Source organism: Pinus tabuliformis, chromosome 6, assembly GCF_031772625.1.
Source record: "Pinus tabuliformis cultivar Carrire ecotype Pingquan chromosome 6, CPIR1, whole genome shotgun sequence".
Taxonomy (NCBI): Eukaryota; Viridiplantae; Streptophyta; class Pinopsida; order Pinales; family Pinaceae; genus Pinus; species Pinus tabuliformis.
Genome location: NC_142292.1, coordinates 102804936 through 102826057, shown reverse-complemented (window position 1 = coordinate 102826057; position 21122 = coordinate 102804936). Strand labels below are relative to the sequence as shown.

Below are 21122 nucleotides of genomic sequence, written 5' to 3'. Positions count from 1 at the left end.
TTTTCTGCTGCTGCAACTAGGGTTTTTCTTGAGCATTTATCTTCTGAAGTTGTTTTGCAGGTGGATTCTCAAGGATAAGGTCATTTAGGGCATTTTCAGGGTCTAGAGGCTAGATTGGCCTAGCCTCAAGGGCTGGAGGCCATTTTTGAACTAGCCAGTTGGATTATAGGGCTAAAAGCCCTAGCCGCAACCTCTTGGAGGCCCTTCCTGGTAGGCCGCAACCATAATTAGGCCTCTAAGCCTAGGCCGCAGCCCTAAAAGGGCCTAAAATTGTCTTTTCAATTGATTTTAAGGGCTAGTTCTTTGTTTTGCAGGGTTGAAACAATTTTTGGCAAAGGTTTGCAGTGATTTCTCATTGTATTTTTGTCATCTAGTGGAATAATCTTGGTTTTGAAGGATTCTCATCTGTTCAAGAATGGTTTCAAGGGCCAAAATTTCATTTGCCACATCATTTAGCCCTTGGAAGCCTAGCCACTAGCCCTAAGGCCACTTCTAGGCATGGCCGCAAGGATTAGAGGGCTTGGAAGCCCTAGTTGCATGCTCTAAAAGGGTTGATCAGTCATCAAACTTGCTTTTTATGCTTATACATTTAAGTTGCAGGTCTATACAAGGGAAAATTTTCAAGTTTTGGGGCTTGCACTTCCCATAATTGCTCAACTAGCCTAGCTGCAGGCCTAGAAGGCCTACACTTGCCTTAGTCGTGGGGTTTTGAATGCATCTCCTTGTTTTCCAAGCTAATCATTGGTGGTTGCAGGTATCCAAAGGCTCAATTATGGCCAAATTACTTCATTTGGTGCCTCAAGCTTGGCTCAATTTGGCAAACTTTCTAGTGAAGCAAGGCTTAGGGCGTTAAGGTTTTGATCCTCATCCCTTTTTCTATTTCCTTGATTATCATGACATATCAGATCTGAAGCTAATCTATTGCAGTGGCATAGTCAAGTAATAATCACTCTAAAGAACCCTAAAAACAATTCTAAATAAGTCTAATTACTATAAGAAGTAACATTCATCTTTTAAGGGCTTAAATCTCTTTTGGTTTTTGTCATTTTTGGGACTGCTTCACAAATTTAGCTTGCTGATCTGATTTATTCAAGTCTGGCTCATTTTTAAAGTGATGACATTGTGGGAGATCCATTGGTGAATTGGCCATATAAGTCTTGCGTTAATTTGTCTATTGCATCTTGCATCTTTGCATTGTTTCTCTTTGGCATCCATTGTTAATTAGATGCACTTGTTGACTTCATATCAATGTTAGCAATCTCATCCCTCATTGTGGTTATCTCTATTTTGCTATTACTTTATGCCTAATTAATTGATGATCTAAGTGGCAAATAGATGTTGTGATATAAAGTTGTTTCTTGTGCCTTTTTGCTAATCAAATTTTGACATAAGTTATACTTTTAGAACATCTAATAAGCATCTTGAATATTTGAAGTTACTAGCCTTATTTCATTGTGATTAAGTGCTCCAAAGTTTGTTCTTGAGTTAATCTTATTAATAATTGGAATTGCTAATCTTGTCTCATTGGAATTTCTAGTTTAATGTTGCTTCATTGAGGTAATTGCTAAGTTGCTCTAAAGTGCTTAATTTACTTTCTCTTGTTATCTTGTGTTGAATATCATTGTGAGCATTTTGATTTCGAGTTGAAGTACTTCATTCTCTTAATAACCTCATTGAAGCTACCACTTACATCTTGCATTTCATCCTAAGTTAGAAGTGCATTTCTAAAACACACCTCCAAGCATAAGCTTGGTTGTAAGAAGATAGGAACACCTTCTTCAAACAATTTGAGGACTCTAGACCCTCATTCATAGTTAACATAGGTGACCTTGTAGTTCTCTTTGGGGCAATCCCTTGTAGGAACAGAGACACCTAGGTGGTTAGAATCCCACGGGAGGTATCGTTAATGAGGCCCATAGCATCATTCTCTTGGGCTTCTCACTACAACTTGCGTTTGTGATTATTTCCGAAAGAATTGAGGAGAAGGAATCACTTAGAGTAGGCATATAATTAAAAGTAACCAAGAGCTTGCATCTCACATAGTTTTAGGTCCTACACTTCATATAGGATAGAATTTGCATATTGCAAAAAATTGTTCATCCTGTAGCTTGGAAATTCAATCCTAATCGTGCAAGTAATTAATCTCCTAAGGCACTGGTCTCTAACTTAAAATCTTGAGGAATCTAATTAGTGTCATTGATAATCATACTTGCCTCTTATTTCCATCCAAGTTTCTAGGCCATTCAGTTGTGTCTCTTTAACTTGGTTCCCAACAGGTTGTTCAACATCTTATCCATAGGGACTAGCCCCCTTAGTCTGCAGTTAGGAGACAACTTAAACAGAGAGGGAAAGGATCAGAGTGACAACCCCTACCTTGAGCGTTGTCTCATTCTGGTGTACAATTTGAGCGACAACATTTTTTGGCGCTGTTGCCAAGAATTAGTCTCTTGTTCTTGACACTTTGACATTTTCTTTTCATCCTTGACCCGATATCGTCGCAACATTTTTTGGTACTAGGGTATAATCTTTTCATCCTTGGTTTCACTCATCTTTTCATCTTCACTATCACATCTGTTTCTAGCATCTAGACATTTGGGTTAGTATCCTATTTGGGTGGGGACTCCACTTATTCATCCATTCACAAGAGCGTTTACTAGAAGGAATCTTGGTCACTTGGTTAACCCCACACTTGATCCTGAAAAGGCTCTTAGAGCTTGGTTAAACAAATTACATTCTAGTAAGCTCCTATTTTTCCTCGGACACGAAGCCCTCCCTGATATCCATTTTCTTTCCCTGACTCCGTCGAGCAAGACATCATGGACTTGTTCGCTCCTTGCAACTTTGGCAACATTCAAGGTCAGACTCATGATCTGCTAGAGCCCGGTTTGGATAAGATGCCTACCTTTTAGGGGAATAATGCAGTTAGTGCTGAGGCCCATCTCAAAGCATTCACAATCACATGGATATCAAAATGAAGCTATTTGTTCTTTCTCTAGAAGAAGATGCAATGTACTGGTTCTTGGATAAGCCTGATAACTCCTTTGATTCTCTGCAAGCTATCATTAATGCTTTCAAAGACAAGTATGGGGATAAAAAGGAAGGAAGATATTTGCTTAGAACCATCAACAATATAAAGAAAAATGAAAATGAGACCGTTGATGAATTTAATAAGAAGTTTAATGGTATTGTCAAGGAAATGCATCAAGACTATAAACCTCCTGATAAATCTCTGCGCGAGTATTATCTGGATGCATTCATGGTTGATACTTCTTATGAATTAAGATGTTCTAAGCCAAATGATTTAAAAGCTGCTCAAACTTTAGCTGAAGAGTTGGAAAAGGATAAGAAAGCATCTGGGAAGTCTGAAATTCCTGGTTTTGAAAGAGGTCCAACTAAGGCTAAAGCAAAATAAATCAAAGAAGTAGACCATGATCCCATCAAGGAGTTAACTCAGTTGATTAAAGATATGAAGATTGAACATGCCAAAGAAATGAATGTTATGCAAGTTAGGCTAATTCAGATGGAAAGATCCCAAGCTCAGAATATGTAGCCTAGAAATAATAATAACAAAGGTAATAATAATGCATGGCCAAAGAAGAATCCCTCGAATGACTAGAGGCCTCCTAATCCATTGGAATCTACCAATATGGTTGATCAACCATTACCATTTTGTAGACCTTGTGAAAGTTTCCATGAAGAAAACTCTTGTTCTTTTTCTAGAAGAATCTTGGATGAAGGAACAAGTGAACAAATAAATATAATTAGTCAAGATTCTCATTTGTCTACTAAGGAAGAAAATCGTGATGCAAAAATGATCACTTCATCCTTTACCATCAATAATTTCAGCTATGAAAAGGATCCAATTACGCATATATATGGAGAAAATCCATCTCAGGAGCATATTTTTGAAATTGCTCGAAGTAAAGGATATACTTATCAAAAGAAAAGTAAAGATCAAAATAAACAATAGGTTGCCTCTAAAACTTATCAGTTAGGATTGAAGATTGATTGGGTCACATGGATAAATAATGCAAAAATCTCTGCCCCCGTCCTTGAACTCTTAAAGTTTCCATCTCAAAGGTCAATGTTTCTAAAAGCCATAGGCATCTCTTAACAGGGTCAGATTTGTTGGCATTATGATACATGTGTTGTACTTGATGGCAACCCACTTGTAGCAGAACAACTCACTTGTATATGGTAACTAGATGAATCTACGTAACTAGATGAATCTATAGGAGAGATATCAGATGTGACAAAATGCATGGTAGTTGTGTTTATAGATGTGACAAAATGCATGGTAGTTGTGTTTATAGATGTAACAAAATGTAGGGCAGTTCAAAGGAATCAATTAAGAAGTAATGTACAATGGCAAATCACATTATAATAGGTCTATTTAGAGGGAACAAAGTAATGGTACAAAAGAATAGGATGAAGGAACAAAGGACTACAGATCAGAATTAAGAAGTTGAAGAAAAAGGACATTTTCAGGTATGTTAAGTTGTATACGTGGGTTCACTGTGCAAAAAGAGTGTGTACACGCGGGTTCATTGTACAAAAAGAGCGTATGCATATGCACGCACTTTCATAGAAGAAAAATCGCGTATAGGTTGGAAAATCAAGGAATTTCAAGAGTAGAAAATACCAGGGGTCAATACCATGGTATTAGCCCACAATATTGAGCAGAGCAACGACTATTTGTTCCCGTCCAAGAGTACCACAGATCGTAAGTGTGTTTTTGGTCCGAGGTATTGGTCCGAGGTTTTTGGTTCGGGGTATTGGTCCGAGGTTTTCGGTCCGAGGTATTGGTCCAAGGTTTTGGTTCGAGGTTTTAGTCCGAGGTATTGGTCTGAGGTATTGGCAAAGGATCTAAGTATATAAGGAGGAGAAGATCAAAGGGCTATGTACACAAGTAATGAATATCTTATGAAGTGTTAGATCAAAAGCAAATATGCATGTTATGGGTTTTTGATGCTTTGCTTGATCTGAACTAAGTATGCACCTGAGTGTTTGATTATGGATGAGATCTAATGATAGATCAGGATCATAATGACTTATCATTATGTGATCTGATAATGGATAGGCTAGATTTGATTGCTAACGCACATTTTATCCTATATATGTGATGATTTGGGTATGTCTGAAGTTTAGAATTGCAGCGAAGTTATAAGTAAGTATTTGCAGATTTATACGCTGGTTCACTTTGGTGAAGGTGCGTATACACACTGGTTCAACTCTTCCAAGTAGCGTATGCAAAAGAAAAGCTTGATGTTCAGAAATGACTGATCTATCAGATCAATGTTGCTGTTTTACTGCTGTCTGTCAATGAAGTCTTCTTAGATCTGAAAGTAAAACTGAATAAAGAGTTTGTGTTTGATTGATTAATTGAATGAGTAAGAAGGGTGATCCTTGCTGCTATTTGTTTAGAACGCTGTAAATTGACAGTAGATCTTCAGAATGTTACTTATTGGTACATTTTTTGGTTCAGAGGTCTTATGATTTAGTATCTTTAGAGGTATACACAGGTTGGGCTAAGGGAAGTTGCGTATACACGCAGGTTGGCTTCATTGAAGGAGCGTATACATTCTGACACATGATTTTTGAGGTTACAGTTGGTTCTAGTTGTTGATGCAGTGTTCTGGGTTCAGATTTGTGTACTGGTTACAGTGATCTGTCTGTTCCAGTTGATTGGTTGAATTTGATTATGTTTGAATGAATGGTTGATTCAGTTGTGTCAGAAGTTTAGTGTTCGGTGATTGTTTGATTCAGTATGTCAGAGGTTTCAGTGATTGGTTGATGCAGAGGTATTTGATGGTTGTATTGCAGTGGTGATTGATTTTGAACTTCAATGTTACTAATGGGTCAAGTGTGAAAATTTGATGAAACGCAGCCTTCATATTGTAGTGTTGTGTACCAGGAGTATCCAGTCTGAAAATTCATGAAACGTGGTCACTGGAGGATACTAAGGGTTGGAGCTTTCAGTGAGGACGTCGAAGCTTCCTAACAGTAGTGGCTGGTGATTTGATCAGGGGTTTGGAGCTCCCTTCCAGTAGCAGCTGGAGAACGAGTGAAGGTTGTAGCCTTTTGTAGGTTAGATCCTACGTACTAGTAAACATATCGGCTAGTACAAGAACTAGGGGGTTGTACCTCCCTTCCAGTAGAAGTTGGAGAACGAGAGAAGGTTGTAGCCTTCTGCAGGTGGGTGCCTGCGTACTGGTATGAGTCTGCACCAGTATAAGATTGTAAATAGATTTTCTTATTATTAAAAGAAGACAGAGATGACAACAACAAGTGATTTTCACTCACATTGGATTTCCACCTTAAATCTTGGTGTTCATGTGTGTTGCTTATGTGTGATGGTTTATTCTGTTATTACTGCACATGGTTACTATTTAATGTTTAATAAAGTACTGATGCATTGATTAAAGATCAACATATGATGAATTAACTGAATCATAAGTTCACTGGATATATGCTGGTTTTTTTAAGTACAGTTGTGTGCACACGTGAGTTCCCTTCATTGAAGTAGCGTATATAAATCTGATTATGGAAATGAAAAAGTTATTGATTTGTAAATACTGATTCACCCCCCCTCTCAGTATTATTTCCAACAAGATTGATGACCACCATAAGGATGAAGAATTCAAATTAAGGGACTCAAATTGTTACATGATGAATGAGGATCATCAACCTTTCTTCTTAACTTTAATGGTAAATGATCGAGTGTTGCATAATTGTATGTTAGATTCCGGGGCTTCAACCAATGTCATGACTAAAAAGGTCATGGACCAATTGAATTTGAGAATATCAAGGCCTTATAATAACACCTCTTCCATGGATTCAAAGAAGATTTGGGTTCTTAGTGTGATTAAGGATTTACAAGTTTGTTTGGAAAATTTTCCGTACATGATAATTACCATCGATATTGCTGTTATAGATGTACCTGATGTATGGGGAATGCTGTTATCAAGAAAGTTTGTAGCTGATCTTGGAGGGTGCATTCAGTTAGGCTTATCTTATGATACTATTCCTGTAGCTGAGGGTGGTACGGTAATGATTATACAGAGAGGTTGAAAGAAGGCATCATCTTGAGAACCCTAGGAGGCTTAACAATGCAGAGGTTGAAGGGCATCATGCAGAATATAATGCAGTATGGACTGATTTCTTTGAGCCCATGGAAAAGCAAGTCTGAGACTCCACTTCGTCCTATCTCGTGAACAAAAATGGAAAGAGGAAGAGATTTGATGCGAGTATGCCATATGATATTGAAAGCCTTCATCAGCTTAAGAGAATCAAGATTCAACAGGGAATATTAGATAAGCAACTAATGGATCCACTTGTGAATAGACAGGTTCTCCAGATCGGACTACAAAGATGACATTTGATGCCATAGGGCATCCTTTGTATTGTATCTCTAACCCTACTCTCTTAAATAGGTTCATTTCTGTTATCTAAATAAAATTTTATTTCTATTATTAGATAGTTTTAAGTTTCATTGTTAGAATATGATTTCTATTCTCGCAGATGATATATATATATATATATATATATATATATATATATATGATTTTGATTTAGAGCGGGTATCTGCCTGATGTTACTTTGTTTTCTTGGATACATGATTCTAGATTCTCACATTCCTTTGTCATAGCAATGTGTCCCAAGTAGAGCCAAATGTTGACCATATACATGTTAATAGTCCAGGAAGCAAGGTATATAGCAACAAACAATTTTTTTTGGGTCATGTCATCATTGTAATCCCAAATTCTGCAAGTTTATTGTAAAAATGATTCTAGTATGACTATTAACCCATGTAACAACGCTTAGGTAAGCCTATGATTCTTCTCAAAGGGTTTCACTCTAGGGAGTTTCTTAACCTCACCAAATTATGTGTGTTTGTAAATACGAATAATTGGCAGATTTTTTCTCCCAGATATACCCCAAAGATAGGGTGAAGCTCATTGATGAGGTCTTAGGTGACTCATAGTGTTTATCGAGACTATGTATTTTTCATACTAGATCACGTGTCTTGTCGCAGAATTTGGTTAAGTCTCAAGAGTGTATGTCTGTGTATTTCCCCTTTTGAGGGTTGATATTGTAATATTTTGATGTAAAAGTGTTATTTAGGAAATATTTTTGGTGAATGGTTCCTCATAATTAGAACACAATTACCGAAATATTTTTAGCTACACTTAGAGGGTAGAAAGATAATTAATCCCCTCTTGAGTCTTTTTATTCAAATTTTTGGCAAAACTAAAAATTAAATTAGCGAAAAATTATCCAAAAAAAATGAAGGGAAAATTAATTACACTCCAAGTGGAAAATTCATCAAAAAATTATTTGAGGTTATTTGCAAAGGAAAAATTCGAGTAAAAAATAACATGCCTCATTTCCAAGGCAGAAGGACCCAGTCCAAAAATTCGTTGGGGTAGAAAAGACTATTTTCCTAGCAATTCGAATTTTTTGGGCCAAGCAGAGAATTATTTTGCACAAGTAACGATAATTCTATTTTTTCTAGGTCCTCTATGGTCCAAAAGTCAAAGTTTGACTCCTCCAACACAGTGAACAAGGAAAATCAATTTTTTTTGGAGATTTGTGCCAACCAATCAAGGATTTGAATTTTCTCCTCTAGGATCAAGCCATGGATCAATGCAACTTGCCGTTATTTCCACTTGGATGGGTTATTCCCTCTCATCTTTTCTATATAAGGAAGCGCTCAAGCTCCTCTTGGTATCTTGATCTCCTTAGATCGATTTTTTTTGTTTGTACTGAGCTAAGCTTTGCTAGAATTTCTGCATTAATAAAGACTTTGGGGTTTCAATTCATGGTGTATTCTCACTTGATGATTCATGGTGTGTGTTGAACTAAGTTTAATGCTCTAATCGTTTAACTGAAGATTATTGTTCCATAGCCAATGGTTGGATTATCTATTAGTACAGGTATCTTGCTTTAGGTACTGGGTTAGAATAAGCACATTGAACCTAGTAGATCTAGCAGGTATCTCTAGGTCTCTAGACTTCTTGTGTGAATCGAGCCCGTTTGGAACTAATAATCTATCTTATGTGTAGAGATCTTTAGATATTTTGCCCTTGGGTGTGACCCAAGCACATGGACTTCAAGGTGATTGCATTTTGTTTCGACCTTGAGCTTATCTAATGAATCTGTTTTGCAGAGTTTGGGTTTGTGCATTAAAATTAAAATTATTTCTATCAAATTATCTTGCAAAATTTATCGTTGGGCTATTAATGAATTATTTGCTAATTAGAGCATATATTCTTTTATAAATTATTGTAGATCTTTTGTAAATAATTTGTAAATTATTTCTAACTCGTATAAATTATTTTTCTCATTTTGTAAATAATAATTTTGGGGTTTTATTTTATATTTTTCTAGATCTTGTGTCTCGGGCTCTATTTATTGATTTTGCAGGTGCCAAAGGACTAAAACTTTCAAGACAAACTCAAGTGTGAAGGTCCTAACCCTCACCTAGCCTAGACGACTAGGGCTTGGAGGGGTATTAGACCTAAAGAAGCAAGTCGTTCACCTTTTGAGGGTTGATCTAGGGTCTAGATACCAAGTTCTACAAGACCCAAGTCCCATTGTTGCAACATTTAGCCTCCTTTAGGAAGGTGCTAGCCTTACAGGGCTTTTGTACTACTGCAACTGGGGTTTTTCTGTAGCGTTTATCTTCTGAAGTTGTTTTGTAGGTGGATTCTCAAGGATGAGAGCATTTTTGGGCATTTCTCAGGGTTAGTGGCTAGATTGGCCTAGCCGCAAGGGCTAGAGGCCATTCTTGGCCTAGCTGCTAGGATTAGAGGGCTAAAATCCCTAGCGGAAGCCTCTTGGAGGTCCTCTTGGCAAGCTCCAACCATAATTAGGACTCTAAGCTGAGGTTGCAACCCGAGGAGGGCCTAAAATTGTCTTTTGAAGTGATTTTAAGAGCTAATTCTTTGTTTTGCAGGGTTGGAACATTTTCTGGCAAGGGTTTGCAGTGATTTCTCATTGTGTTTTTGTCATCTAGTGGACTAATCTTGGTTTTGCAGGCTTCTCATCCATTGAAGAAGGGTTTCAAGGGCCAAAATTTCATTTGCCACATCATTTTAGCCCTACGAGGCCTAGCCGCTAACCCTAAGGCCACTTCTAGGCATGGCCGCAAGGATTAGAGGGCTTGGAAGCCCTAGCCGCATGCTCTAAAAGGGTTGATCAGTCATCAAACTTGCTTTTTATGCTAATACATTTAAGTTGCAGATCTATACAAGGGAAAATTTTCATGTTTTGGCGCTTGCACTTCCCATAATTGCTCAACTAGTCTAGCCGCAGGCCTAGAAGGCCTACACTTGCCTTAGCTGTAGGGTTTTGAGAGCATCTTGTTGTTTTCCAAGCTAATCATTGGTGGTTGCAGGTGTTCAAAGGCTTAACTGTTGCCAAATCACTTCCTTTGGCGCCTCAAGCTGGGCTGAATTTGGCAAAATTGCTGGTGAAGCAAGGCTTAGGGCGTTAAGGGTTTGATCCTTTATCCCTATCTCTCTTTCGTTGACTGTCATGACATATCAGATCTGAAGCTAATCTATTGCAGTGGCATAATCACATAATAATCACTTTAAAGAACCCTAAAAACAATTCTAAATAAGCCTAATTACTATAAGAAGTAACATTCATCTTTTAAGGGCTTAAATCTCTATTGTTTTTTGTCATTTTTGGGACTGCTTCACAAATATAGCTTGCTGATCTGTTTTATTAAAGTCTTGTTCATTTTTAAAGTGATGACATTGTGGGAGATCCATTGGTGAATTGACCATATAAGTCTTGCATTAACTTGTCTATTGCATCTTGCATCTTTGCGTTGTTTCTCTTTGGCATCCATTGTTAATTTGATGCACTTGTTGACATCATATCACTATATCACTGTTAGCAATCTCATCCTCATTGTGCTTGTATCTATTTTGCTATTACTTTATGCCTAATTAATTGATGATCTAAGTGGCAAATAGATGTTGTGATATAAAGTTGTTTCTTCTGCCTTTTTGCTAATCAAATTTTGACATAAGTTATGTGTTGAGAACTTCTAATAAGCATCTTGAGTGTTTGAAATTACTAGCCTTATTTCATTGTGATTAAGTGCTCCAAAGTTTGTTCTCGAGTCAATCTTATTAATAATTGGAATTGCTAACTTGTCTCATTGGAATTTCTAGTTTCATGTTGCTTCATTGAGATAATTGCTAAGTTGCTCTAAAGTGCTTCATTTACTTGATCTTGTTACCTTGTGTTGAATATCATTGTGAGCATTTTGATTTCAAGTTGAAGTACTAAATTCTCTTAATTATCTCATTGAAGCTACCACTCACATCTTGCATTTCATCCTAAGTTAGAAGTGCATTTCTAAAACACACCTCCAAGCATAAGCTTAGTTGTAAGAAGATAGGAACACCTTTTTCAAACAATTTGAGGACTCTAGACCCTCATTCATAGTTAACATAGGTGACCTTGCAGTTCTCTTTGGGGCAATCCCTTGTAGGAACGAAGACACCTAGGTGTTTAGAACCCCACGAGAGGTATCGTTAATGAGGCCATAGCCTCCTTTTGGGATTCTCTCTACAACTTGCGTTTGTGATTATTTCCGAAAGAACTGAGGAGAAGGAATGACTTAAAATAAGCATATAATTAAAAGTAACCAATAGCTTGCATCTCACGTAGTTTTAGGTCCTGCACTTCATATACGATAGAATTTGCATATTGCAACAACTGTTCATCTAGTAGCTTTGAAATTTAATCCTAATCGTGCAAGTAATTAATCTCTTGAGACACTTTTTGTTATGGATAAAATATATATAAAATAATACATAATGTAAACAATAGTAATAATACATAATGATTAATTAACTAGTAATTAATTAATGAAGAGGTATGCCCCCAAGGACATGATCGTTGGTGAAGAGGTATCTCTGTAGGTATATAAGTAGGCCCTAACCCGCATTTGTAATCATTTCATTAATTCTTCTATATAAATATTGAATATACAATTACTTGTCCTATTATGGATGTTTACATCATGCAAGTGTTTTGAAGATTACTTTGCTGCGTATACGAACTTTGTTCGTTACACTGGCCTCTAACTTAAAATTTCAAGGAATCTAATTAGAGTGTCCTTGATAATCATACTTGCCTCTTATTTCCATCCAAGTTGCTAGGCCATTTAATTGTGTCTCCTTAACTTGTTGGTTCCCAACATGTTGTTCATCATCTTATCCATGGGGATTACCCCGCTTAGTTTGCAGTGAGGAGACAACTTAAACAGAGAGGGCCAAGGATCAAAGTGACAACCCCTAACTTGAGCATTGTCGCATTCTGGTGTACAATTTGAGTGACAACAGGTCCGAAATCTTCAAAGAGAGCTAGCAAAAATCCAAGCGACAATGAGGAGTACAAATGAGGTCTTACAAGAGTTCCCGAGAGTTCTTTCTTATTAAATTTTTTCCAGCAAATATATGTTTCTTCTAACTTGTCTTCACTCAAAATGAAGAGAATTGCATTGTAGTGTATTCGATTTTTAATTTGAAAGGAATATAATGCATTATTATGGGGAAATGCTAATTAAATATTCACAAACAATTTCGATCAGTAAGATTACCATGATCCTTCAAATCTTCTCACTTGGACATTGGCTTTTACACTTGGAAATTCGTTTGTTGTTTTAAAGGTATTTGTTATATAAACATATTATATGGGATTTTCTTAGATTAAATGCCTATATAACTAGATGATTTATCGTGTGATTTAGGACATGTTTGAGGAAAAGAGAAGTATCTTAGAACCTGCTGGTGCACTGGCCTTAGCAGGAGCAAATGCATATTGCAAATATTATGGATTAAAGGATGAAACTGTAGTAGCTATAACCAGTGGTGCAAATATGAACTTTGAACGCCTGAGGCTGGTAACTCAACTTGCTGATGTGGGTGCCAAAAGGGAGGCTGTTCTTGCGACATTTCTTCAAGAGGAGCATGGTTCTTTCAAAAACTTTTGCCAACTGGTATGTAATAATATGTAGTGATGAAAGAGCTCCATGTCAATCCTTTGAAAATTCAAAACATTGAACGTTTTTGATCGTTTTTCTGAATTGGCAGGTGGGGCCCATTAATATAACAGAATTCAAATATCGGTATGATGTTGGTAAAGACAAAGCGCTTGTTTTATATAGGTATACCATATCTTCTTATGAGTTTTATCTCTATCTTTTCTCGTTTAGCTCTCGGTTGGAGCAATAAAGGTTGTTTCCCCTCTTTGCATTTTTGGTGTATTAATAAATAGAATTTTAAATCCATTTTAACAACTCCAGAAATTGTTTAGTATTATTCATTGACTTGTCATTGCTATGGCTATCGTATTGGCTTGGCTAATGATATAGTAACTGTCATGATGAAAGCAAATAGTTGTAGCTATGTTGGAGACACTGGCATTTTGTCAAGCTTTGATGTTTCATTCTGAAAGAAATAGATATGCACATCTTTGAAAAACAGTATTTATTCATTCTGATATTCGCTTTCATTTAGTGTTGGCGTTCACAAGGCTGAGGAGCTGATAGCAATGAAGGATCGCCTGGAATCTTCTGGTCTGAAGACATTAGATCTGACAGACAATGACTTGGCTAAAGATCATCTGCGGCATCTAGTAATTATCTATCCTACCTACCTTATTTTTTAGCTGTAGCTTACATTTTGAATACATATGTTATAAACATGTCACTATTCTCACCCATGTCTATCCTCACCTACTGTTCATCTATAGAGACACTACATCTCGGTATTTATGTAAGCTACAATAGCGTGTATTTCTCTGAGGATGGCATATTTGCATATTTGGAGTTTAAATGAGTTAAAGATTTAACATATTTAGGGAGCTTGAAGGGACTAAGGGATTACAACTGACTTTATTTGCCAGTGTTTGACCTGATAGCTAAGAAATTCTAATGTTCCGCATATTTTAAGCAAGACCAATTCAAATTTCAGACTAACCTTTATTTCATGGCACAAGGGAAGAACAAGACTAACAAACTTTCGGTGGCTTTATGTCCCAGCAATAGCTACAACTTATGATTCCCAACCATAGTTAAATTTTTTTTTTGAGAACTGTAACTCCTGTCAAGTGGTATACTTCTATAATACAGAGATGAATGAATATCAATAACAGTGTTATCAGTACCAGTTCAGTAAAGCCGCGTACAATGCATCACGTGGGGCCTTTTTTTTTGTATATTGTAATTTTAATTTTGTCTTAGCTGGGTACTGGCCCACAATAGGTGCCTAATATTCAAGCCTATGACCTTACTATTGCTATGCAATTCATGATAATGTTACATTCTTAAAGTAAAAGGAGGATGAAAATGAAAGATATAGGAGAATGACATTCTCCTTTATCTTTCATTTTCATCCTCCTTTTACTTAAATTTTTAACATTACCATGAAGTGACACAAGATGTTTGAGAGTGGTTCCGACCTCATTGGATTTCATATGTAGAAAGTAGAATTTTAGATCTCACTCAAAATCCAGAAGACTTAATAGTGTTTCAAGATTTCAGGATCAGGGGGATTGCAATGTTTCCATTGGATTTTGTCATGGACGAGGGTATGAAACTAGTATTCAATCAAGAGCAACAAACCCTCCATGTACCTTGATCATAGTGGCATTGATTGTTGAACTCATCTATCGTTATCCTACTAAAAATGTACCCATCACTCAAACAAAATCTTGAATTGACATGCTAAACATTTTTTTATCTTATTTTAATGCTTAGAGGGTGATATTGAGCATGGAGATCCCAATATAGGCAAAGATTTTAATGATATGTAGGTATTTGTTGTAGCATGATATTTTTTTGGATCCTAGAGGCCTTCTAGGACCTGTTTATTTGTTTGTTTTTTTTTTGTTTTGGTTCTATGTATTTTTGGTTCAAAAATGGATTGCACTCTATGTTATTTTGGTTATGTGCGCTGTTACATGCTCTATAAATGAGAACTTTTCCTTATTTGTGTATAAATGGTTTGGATTCATATAGATGCACATGAATATATGTGTTTTTCTTTAAAAATTGAATATTTTATGTGTTTTTGGTTGACTGGTTTTTGGGTTCAGTGCTTTTACCGGTTTCGGTCCTGTTCCCAGTCTGGGGGGTCTACCGGTTCGATGACCAGTCTGGTCCTGATAACATTGATCAATAAAGATATGCCTTTTTTTATGAAAGTTATTATCTTCTAGGAATCCTATTGGGTTTCATTCACCTAGTTCATTATGGCTGAATTTATTTGCAGATGGGTCTAGAGGCCTTCTAGGACCTGTTTTTTTTATTTTTTATTTGTTTTTGTTTCTATGTATTTTAAGTTCAAAGATGGATTGCACTCTATGTTATTTTGGTTATGTGTGCTATTACATGCTCTATAAATGTGAACTTTTCCTTATTTGTGTATAAATGGTTTGGATTCATATAGATGCACATGAATATATGTGTTTTTCTTTAAAACTTGAATATTTTATGTGTTTTTGGTTGACTGGTTTTTTGGTTCAGTTTTTTTACCGGTTTTGGTCCTGTTCCCTGTCTGGGGGCTCTACTGGTTCGATGACCAGTCTGGTCCTGATAACATTGATCAATAAAAATATGCCATTTTTTTATGAAAGTTATTATCTTCTAGGAATCCTATTGGGTTTCATTAACCTAGTTCATTATGGCTGAATTTATTTGCAGATGGGTGGGCGTTCAAATTTGGAAAATGAATTGCTTTACAGATTTGTGTTTCCTGAGAGGCCAGGTGCATTGATGAAATTTCTAGATGCATTCAGTCCTCGCTGGAACATAAGTCTATTTCATTACCGTGCACAGGTGCATATCTGCCTCTACATGTCTGTGGATTTCATTTTATTGCTTTGTTATATGTTCGCACTATAAGTGATAGTGTTATTTTAATAAGGTCTCTGTCTGTGAGAAGTATTTTGATTTTCTGTCACACTGATATGCAGGGTGAAATGGGTGCAAATGTACTGGTTGGCATACAAGTTCCTAAAGAGGATGAAGAACAATTTATAGAAAAAGCAGAAACTCTTGGTTATGAATACAAAGATGAAAGGCAGAATAAGGCTTATCGCCTTCTGATGCATTAAGACAATATAGAAATTGATTTTTGAGTTTTACCCTCTGAAAAGGACCATTATGTGCAGAGAGATGGCGTACTGTTCCATTGTAGTAAGGTATGATCTAAGAATGTATGTTATGAATGAATAAGAAAAGATTGCTTCCCTGTAAATGAAACTATTTCAAACAAAATAATGAAAGGCTTGAGGTTCAGAGGTTTTAGTAACTTCTATATGCAACGTTATTGACAGGAGGAAAATTTAGTGGTTTTCCATCATCTACTGATCTAGTGTACTTGAACTAAATTAAATCTAAAAGACTAATGGGAAAAGGCTTCTCAATGCCTATGTATATAATTGATGGGATGAAAGAAAGGACTTTCTGTTTAGTTTTCATGCTGTACAAAGTTCACGGTAGGATCTTGTTTTGGTTCTGTAACTTTGATAGATTATTCTACTTATTTTCTCGTGTTCTGAAGTTCAACATATCTGTATTCTTGTATAATTTTATACTGAATGTTGTTGTGTCACATAGTCCAAGGTGGTTCCATCTAGTCCATGGAACATCTAGCACTGCGTTAATGTCAATGCAAAGGCAGGCTGTTTCCATTGGGAATCGGAAGTCTTTCTTGGACTTAGAAAAATAATTGTTTTTACTGTGCTGGTTATGATTTGTGTAACCACTTGGTCTACCGTTGGGCACTAAGAAGTCACTTCGAGAATTTTTGCACAGTGCACTTCTTTCAAGATTAAATGCCTTTAAACAAAACAACAAATATATATGTTAATTCTTTTGGAAAAAAAGGGGGAAGATTTGTCATATCAATTTATCCTGGAATTGGTTTCCGTCTGTGATCAAAGGTACTTAGCAGTTCTGACGAACCATGGTTCAAGTGGTCCTTAATATGATACTATATACTTTTCTATCTTTAAATTGCAAATTCATCTGCTATTTATTAAAGTTGGAGAAGGAAAAATGATTAATCATATCCATGTTGAGTATCCAAAAACGTATTATAGTCACAACACTCGTCCATATTTTAGGCCTTTGTAAACCGCACCATTGAATTATGTTTTGTGTGTGTTCAAAGTATCGGATATTTTATTTATTTTCAAAAAGGAGGCTACAATCTATAAGGTCATCTCAAAATGACCCTAAAAAGGGTCATAGGATTACCATGGATATCTATGGTTGCCCGTATCTACACAGCTAAGCGTGAACTCACTTCTAGAGTGTGGATTTTGATTGTCATAGTGGTATAGGGGATTTTTCCTTGGACAATCTTTGCTTTGGTTGTTATTTGTCTAATGATAAGTCACTTTTGTTTGCAGACCTATATACGGCCTGATTGTTATTTATCTAATGATATGTCTCTTTAACTAGTTGCAGATTTATATAGTGTAATATCCCAAATATAAAATTTTGCAGATATTGCTTTAGAAAATTTAGCCGTCAATTTAAATAAACCATGAACACAATTTTGAACCACAAAATCAACAATAAATTGGAAATATATTTTGCAATTGAAGAATAAACAAGTCAAATGTGCAGAAGAACTCAACCTTATTTTATTAAATAAAGAGTACATATAATGCTGGAAAAATGATTGAGAGAATGGCCTCAAAAGATCTGCAACAATGGCATAATTGGCCACCAAAATACATTGAAAATCAAGAAGCTGCAACTCAGTGTTACTTGGGAGCGGGAGCGACATTTTCAAAAGCTTCCGATTTGGGAGCGAATCCCGGAGCATCTTTTATATATATATATATTTTGATACATATATGTCAACAAAAACATGTAGAATGATGAATTAGATATAAAAAACATAAAAAAAACATAGATTGATCATTGAACCATATAATAACAATCATCTAGAAGTTATAATCTTCATCAACCACGTCCACAAGTTAGTAACATACAACATATTGAGTCTCATGAATCATGATTCATCAATCTTAAAGTTTCAACTTCAAGCTTTCAAAATTGAAAATTCAATATATAACATTTATCATCATTGATCACCAAAGTTGTACTTGTAAGCTAAGTTTAACCATTACAAGAAATAATATCTAACATGAAATGAAATGTTATAAAATGAAATGAAATGAAACAACTTTCACGAAGCATCATATTCATAATTCATTACCAATGAGTTATAATTGCCAACTTCAAACTTAAATTGTCATATATTGTTTACAAAAAATATCATAATAAATATGAAAGAGTCAACAGTTATGAAAACTACTAGAAACTAGAAAAGACAAGTAAACTGTAAATCTATTATCTACTACTTCATGTGGCCCTTGCCACGAGAAGTGTTTGATGTATGAGCAGGTCGTGGTGGTCTTCTAGGAGTCTCCTCCCGCACAGAGGAACAAGACTCGGAACTCTAGCACTGCTACTAGATGGTGGAGGTCGCATGGTTGTTGCTTCATTTTCCTCTCTCATAAGTTCCGCTTCCAATTCTTCAAGATGTATAGTGCCATCTTCCAAATTATCATCATCTGGGTGGTTGTCCCAAATTTTATATGTTGGATCCTCATAAGCCCGATCACAGTAATGATTCAACAACCTCAAGTTGTAGTGCACATAAACCAAAATTTCTGCCCAGTTTTCATTGAGTCTGTTTCTTTTCACATTATGTATGAAGTTGTAGGTGCTCCAACACCTCTATGCAGAAGAAGTATTTACAACTTGTGAGAGAATTTTGTTTTGCCAATTTTGGCAATAGTCCCTGGCCGCCATATGCTTCCCATCATGTGAGAGCATCATAGCTGTCTTTATCTTCCATTGCATGGAAGGTACCAAACAAACCAGTGCAATTGAAGTATCTGCCTAATTCAAGACGCAGACTAGCACATTCCTCCCTGTTAGGTATCAAATTGTTTAATGCTTGCAAATATCCTGTAGATACCTCTTCATCTATATGGGGTTTGACCCTAACCCCACCTCCTGGTGTAGGTTGGCCCAACTAAGATGCAGAGTAGTATTTTGGCGTAATGATATACACCGAGGCATGTAGTGGAACATTAAGTTTATCCCACCGTGTACACACACAATTGTGAATTAGTGTATAGAAGTTGGGATCATTTTTATGAACAATATCTTTTATTTGCCCCAACATGGTATTCATCTGCTCATACACTTCCCCAATCACTGGTTTATTTGTATCTGCAAACCGAATCATGTGATAAATGGGCTTGGTGAATTCCAATACTTACTTCACACGTGCCCAAAAGATACCATCAAGAGCGGTCTCCTCCACTTATTCAAAACCTTGCTTGTCCGCTGCATTTGTAGCCCTTTCCTTCAATACTTGCCAGTGTGGACTTTGTTAGAGTCGGTCTAGTAGCCCTCCATCAGCGATCAAAGCTCTTTGCATTTGCATAAGTAGGTGTCTCATCAGTGTCTTGCATTCCATTAGGCATGCCATAACCCTGATGGAGGAGCTGGTGTCTTTATTCCCCTCTTGGCACCGCTGGATCAAGTTGTTTCAGTCATTAAACTTTTTCAAGGTTACTTGTCTTGTCTTGAGGTCAAAATTTCTAGGTTTAGGGTTTAGGTCAAATTTGTCTTCAAGGTCATGTCTCTGAAGGTCAATAAGTGCCTAGCAAGCCAGAGGGATGATTTTCAAAGTGTTTCTTCGAAAATTTCATCTTGTGCAGCTAATTTTCGCCTTGGATTTAAGAACCCTGTTTTTAAAGCCAAGGTCATTTCTCAAAATTTTGTAAAAATTGTAAAACTTCAAAAATTCTTTGAAAGGCAACACGCAACCCTGGCTCCCTTGCCAAGACCCCTCAGATGCTATCCCTGCAAAAAGCATCAAAGAAAAGCATCAAATCAGTCAATTTCAGGACAAAGGAAACCAAAAAAGTCAAATTTATAAAGTGTCAAAGAAAAACATTATAAAGTGGGTTTGGGCATGAAATCAATTCAAATCAAAGTTATAAGATCCCAAATCTCCCTCCATAGACCCTCATTGTGTATCTAAGTCACTTACAAGAGAGATTGGGTGAGAAATTGGCCGAATTTGTGAGCTTGACAGGCGCGCGACCCGTCAGACCAGGCGCGCGACCCGTCAGAGGCGCGCGACCCGTCAGTGCCATTCCAGCAGTGTAAATTTATAACGGGCGCGAACCGTCAAAGGCGCGCAACCCGTCAGCGCCCTCCTTACAAAATTGCCTGTAAATTCATCCAAGGAGCCAACAAATCGCTAAATTGCCTAAGGTAGGCCCTCCAACTTATAAATTGCTGCTTATTATGGTTAAAGACATCATGAATACATTTTTTTTTAAAGATCTCATTGTGCAAGAGAAAAAGCTCCATGTTGCTGTGGTTTAAAATTGTAAAAATGGCTAGGGTTGATATGTTGTTTTAAGGTATCCCCTTGTTACCATGTTTTCCCCATGTCCCATTTCTTTTTCCTTGTTTTCCTATGTAAATTTCCCTTGCAAAATTGGTAAAAAGCCCTAAACCCTACCCCTCTTCCCTAAAAATAAAAAATCAAGCCCTCACCCTTCCTCTCATTATACCCATGTAAACAAATGTATATAATGATGCATATGCAATGATTTTTGCAATGTTTTTTTCCCTTAAATCCCTGTTTTATATGTTTATTCCCATTTTCCCTTTAAAAGTGTCCCTCCCCTAACATTCCCTTCATGCTCCTTGTCCCCCTTGAAACAGCATACAAATCAGCATTTTACAAGGCAGAAACAGCAGTACATTTTGGCCACTTTGCTCCTTAAACAATGTCAGAAACCGAAACCTATGCGCAGAGTGATGACCAGACATCAGCTTCAGAGATTGAGGTACAGAGGAGGCCACATAAAGGTGGAAAAGGTGGACATCACAGGCGAGAGGAGCCCACATCTTTAGCAGAATTACAGGCCTGTCCTATGGCAGTCTCTTGCTTTCAGTATATGTCATGTTATGAGTTCTGTGAGAGGATCTCTCGTATTCAGCACCACAGAGAGTTGGATCGCCTGTTTGTTTTACACTTGCA

At 36.6% G+C, this 21122-nt stretch overlaps 1 protein-coding gene across 1 annotated transcript in view; it reads left to right on the top strand.

The window, feature by feature from the left end:
- LOC149257462 (threonine dehydratase 1 biosynthetic, chloroplastic-like) overlaps positions 1-16507 on the top strand; it is a 138549-nt gene extending 122042 nt beyond the window's left edge. Inside the window, exons 5-9 of the mRNA XM_089414326.1 lie at positions 12776-13024; positions 13119-13192; positions 13545-13662; positions 15731-15865; positions 16003-16507. Of these exons, the coding sequence (XP_089270452.1) occupies positions 12776-13024; positions 13119-13192; positions 13545-13662; positions 15731-15865; positions 16003-16143 (717 nt within the window). The 3' untranslated portion in view covers positions 16144-16507. The remainder of the gene's footprint in view (positions 1-12775; positions 13025-13118; positions 13193-13544; positions 13663-15730; positions 15866-16002) is intronic.
- The last annotated feature ends 4615 nt before the right edge of the window (positions 16508-21122 follow it).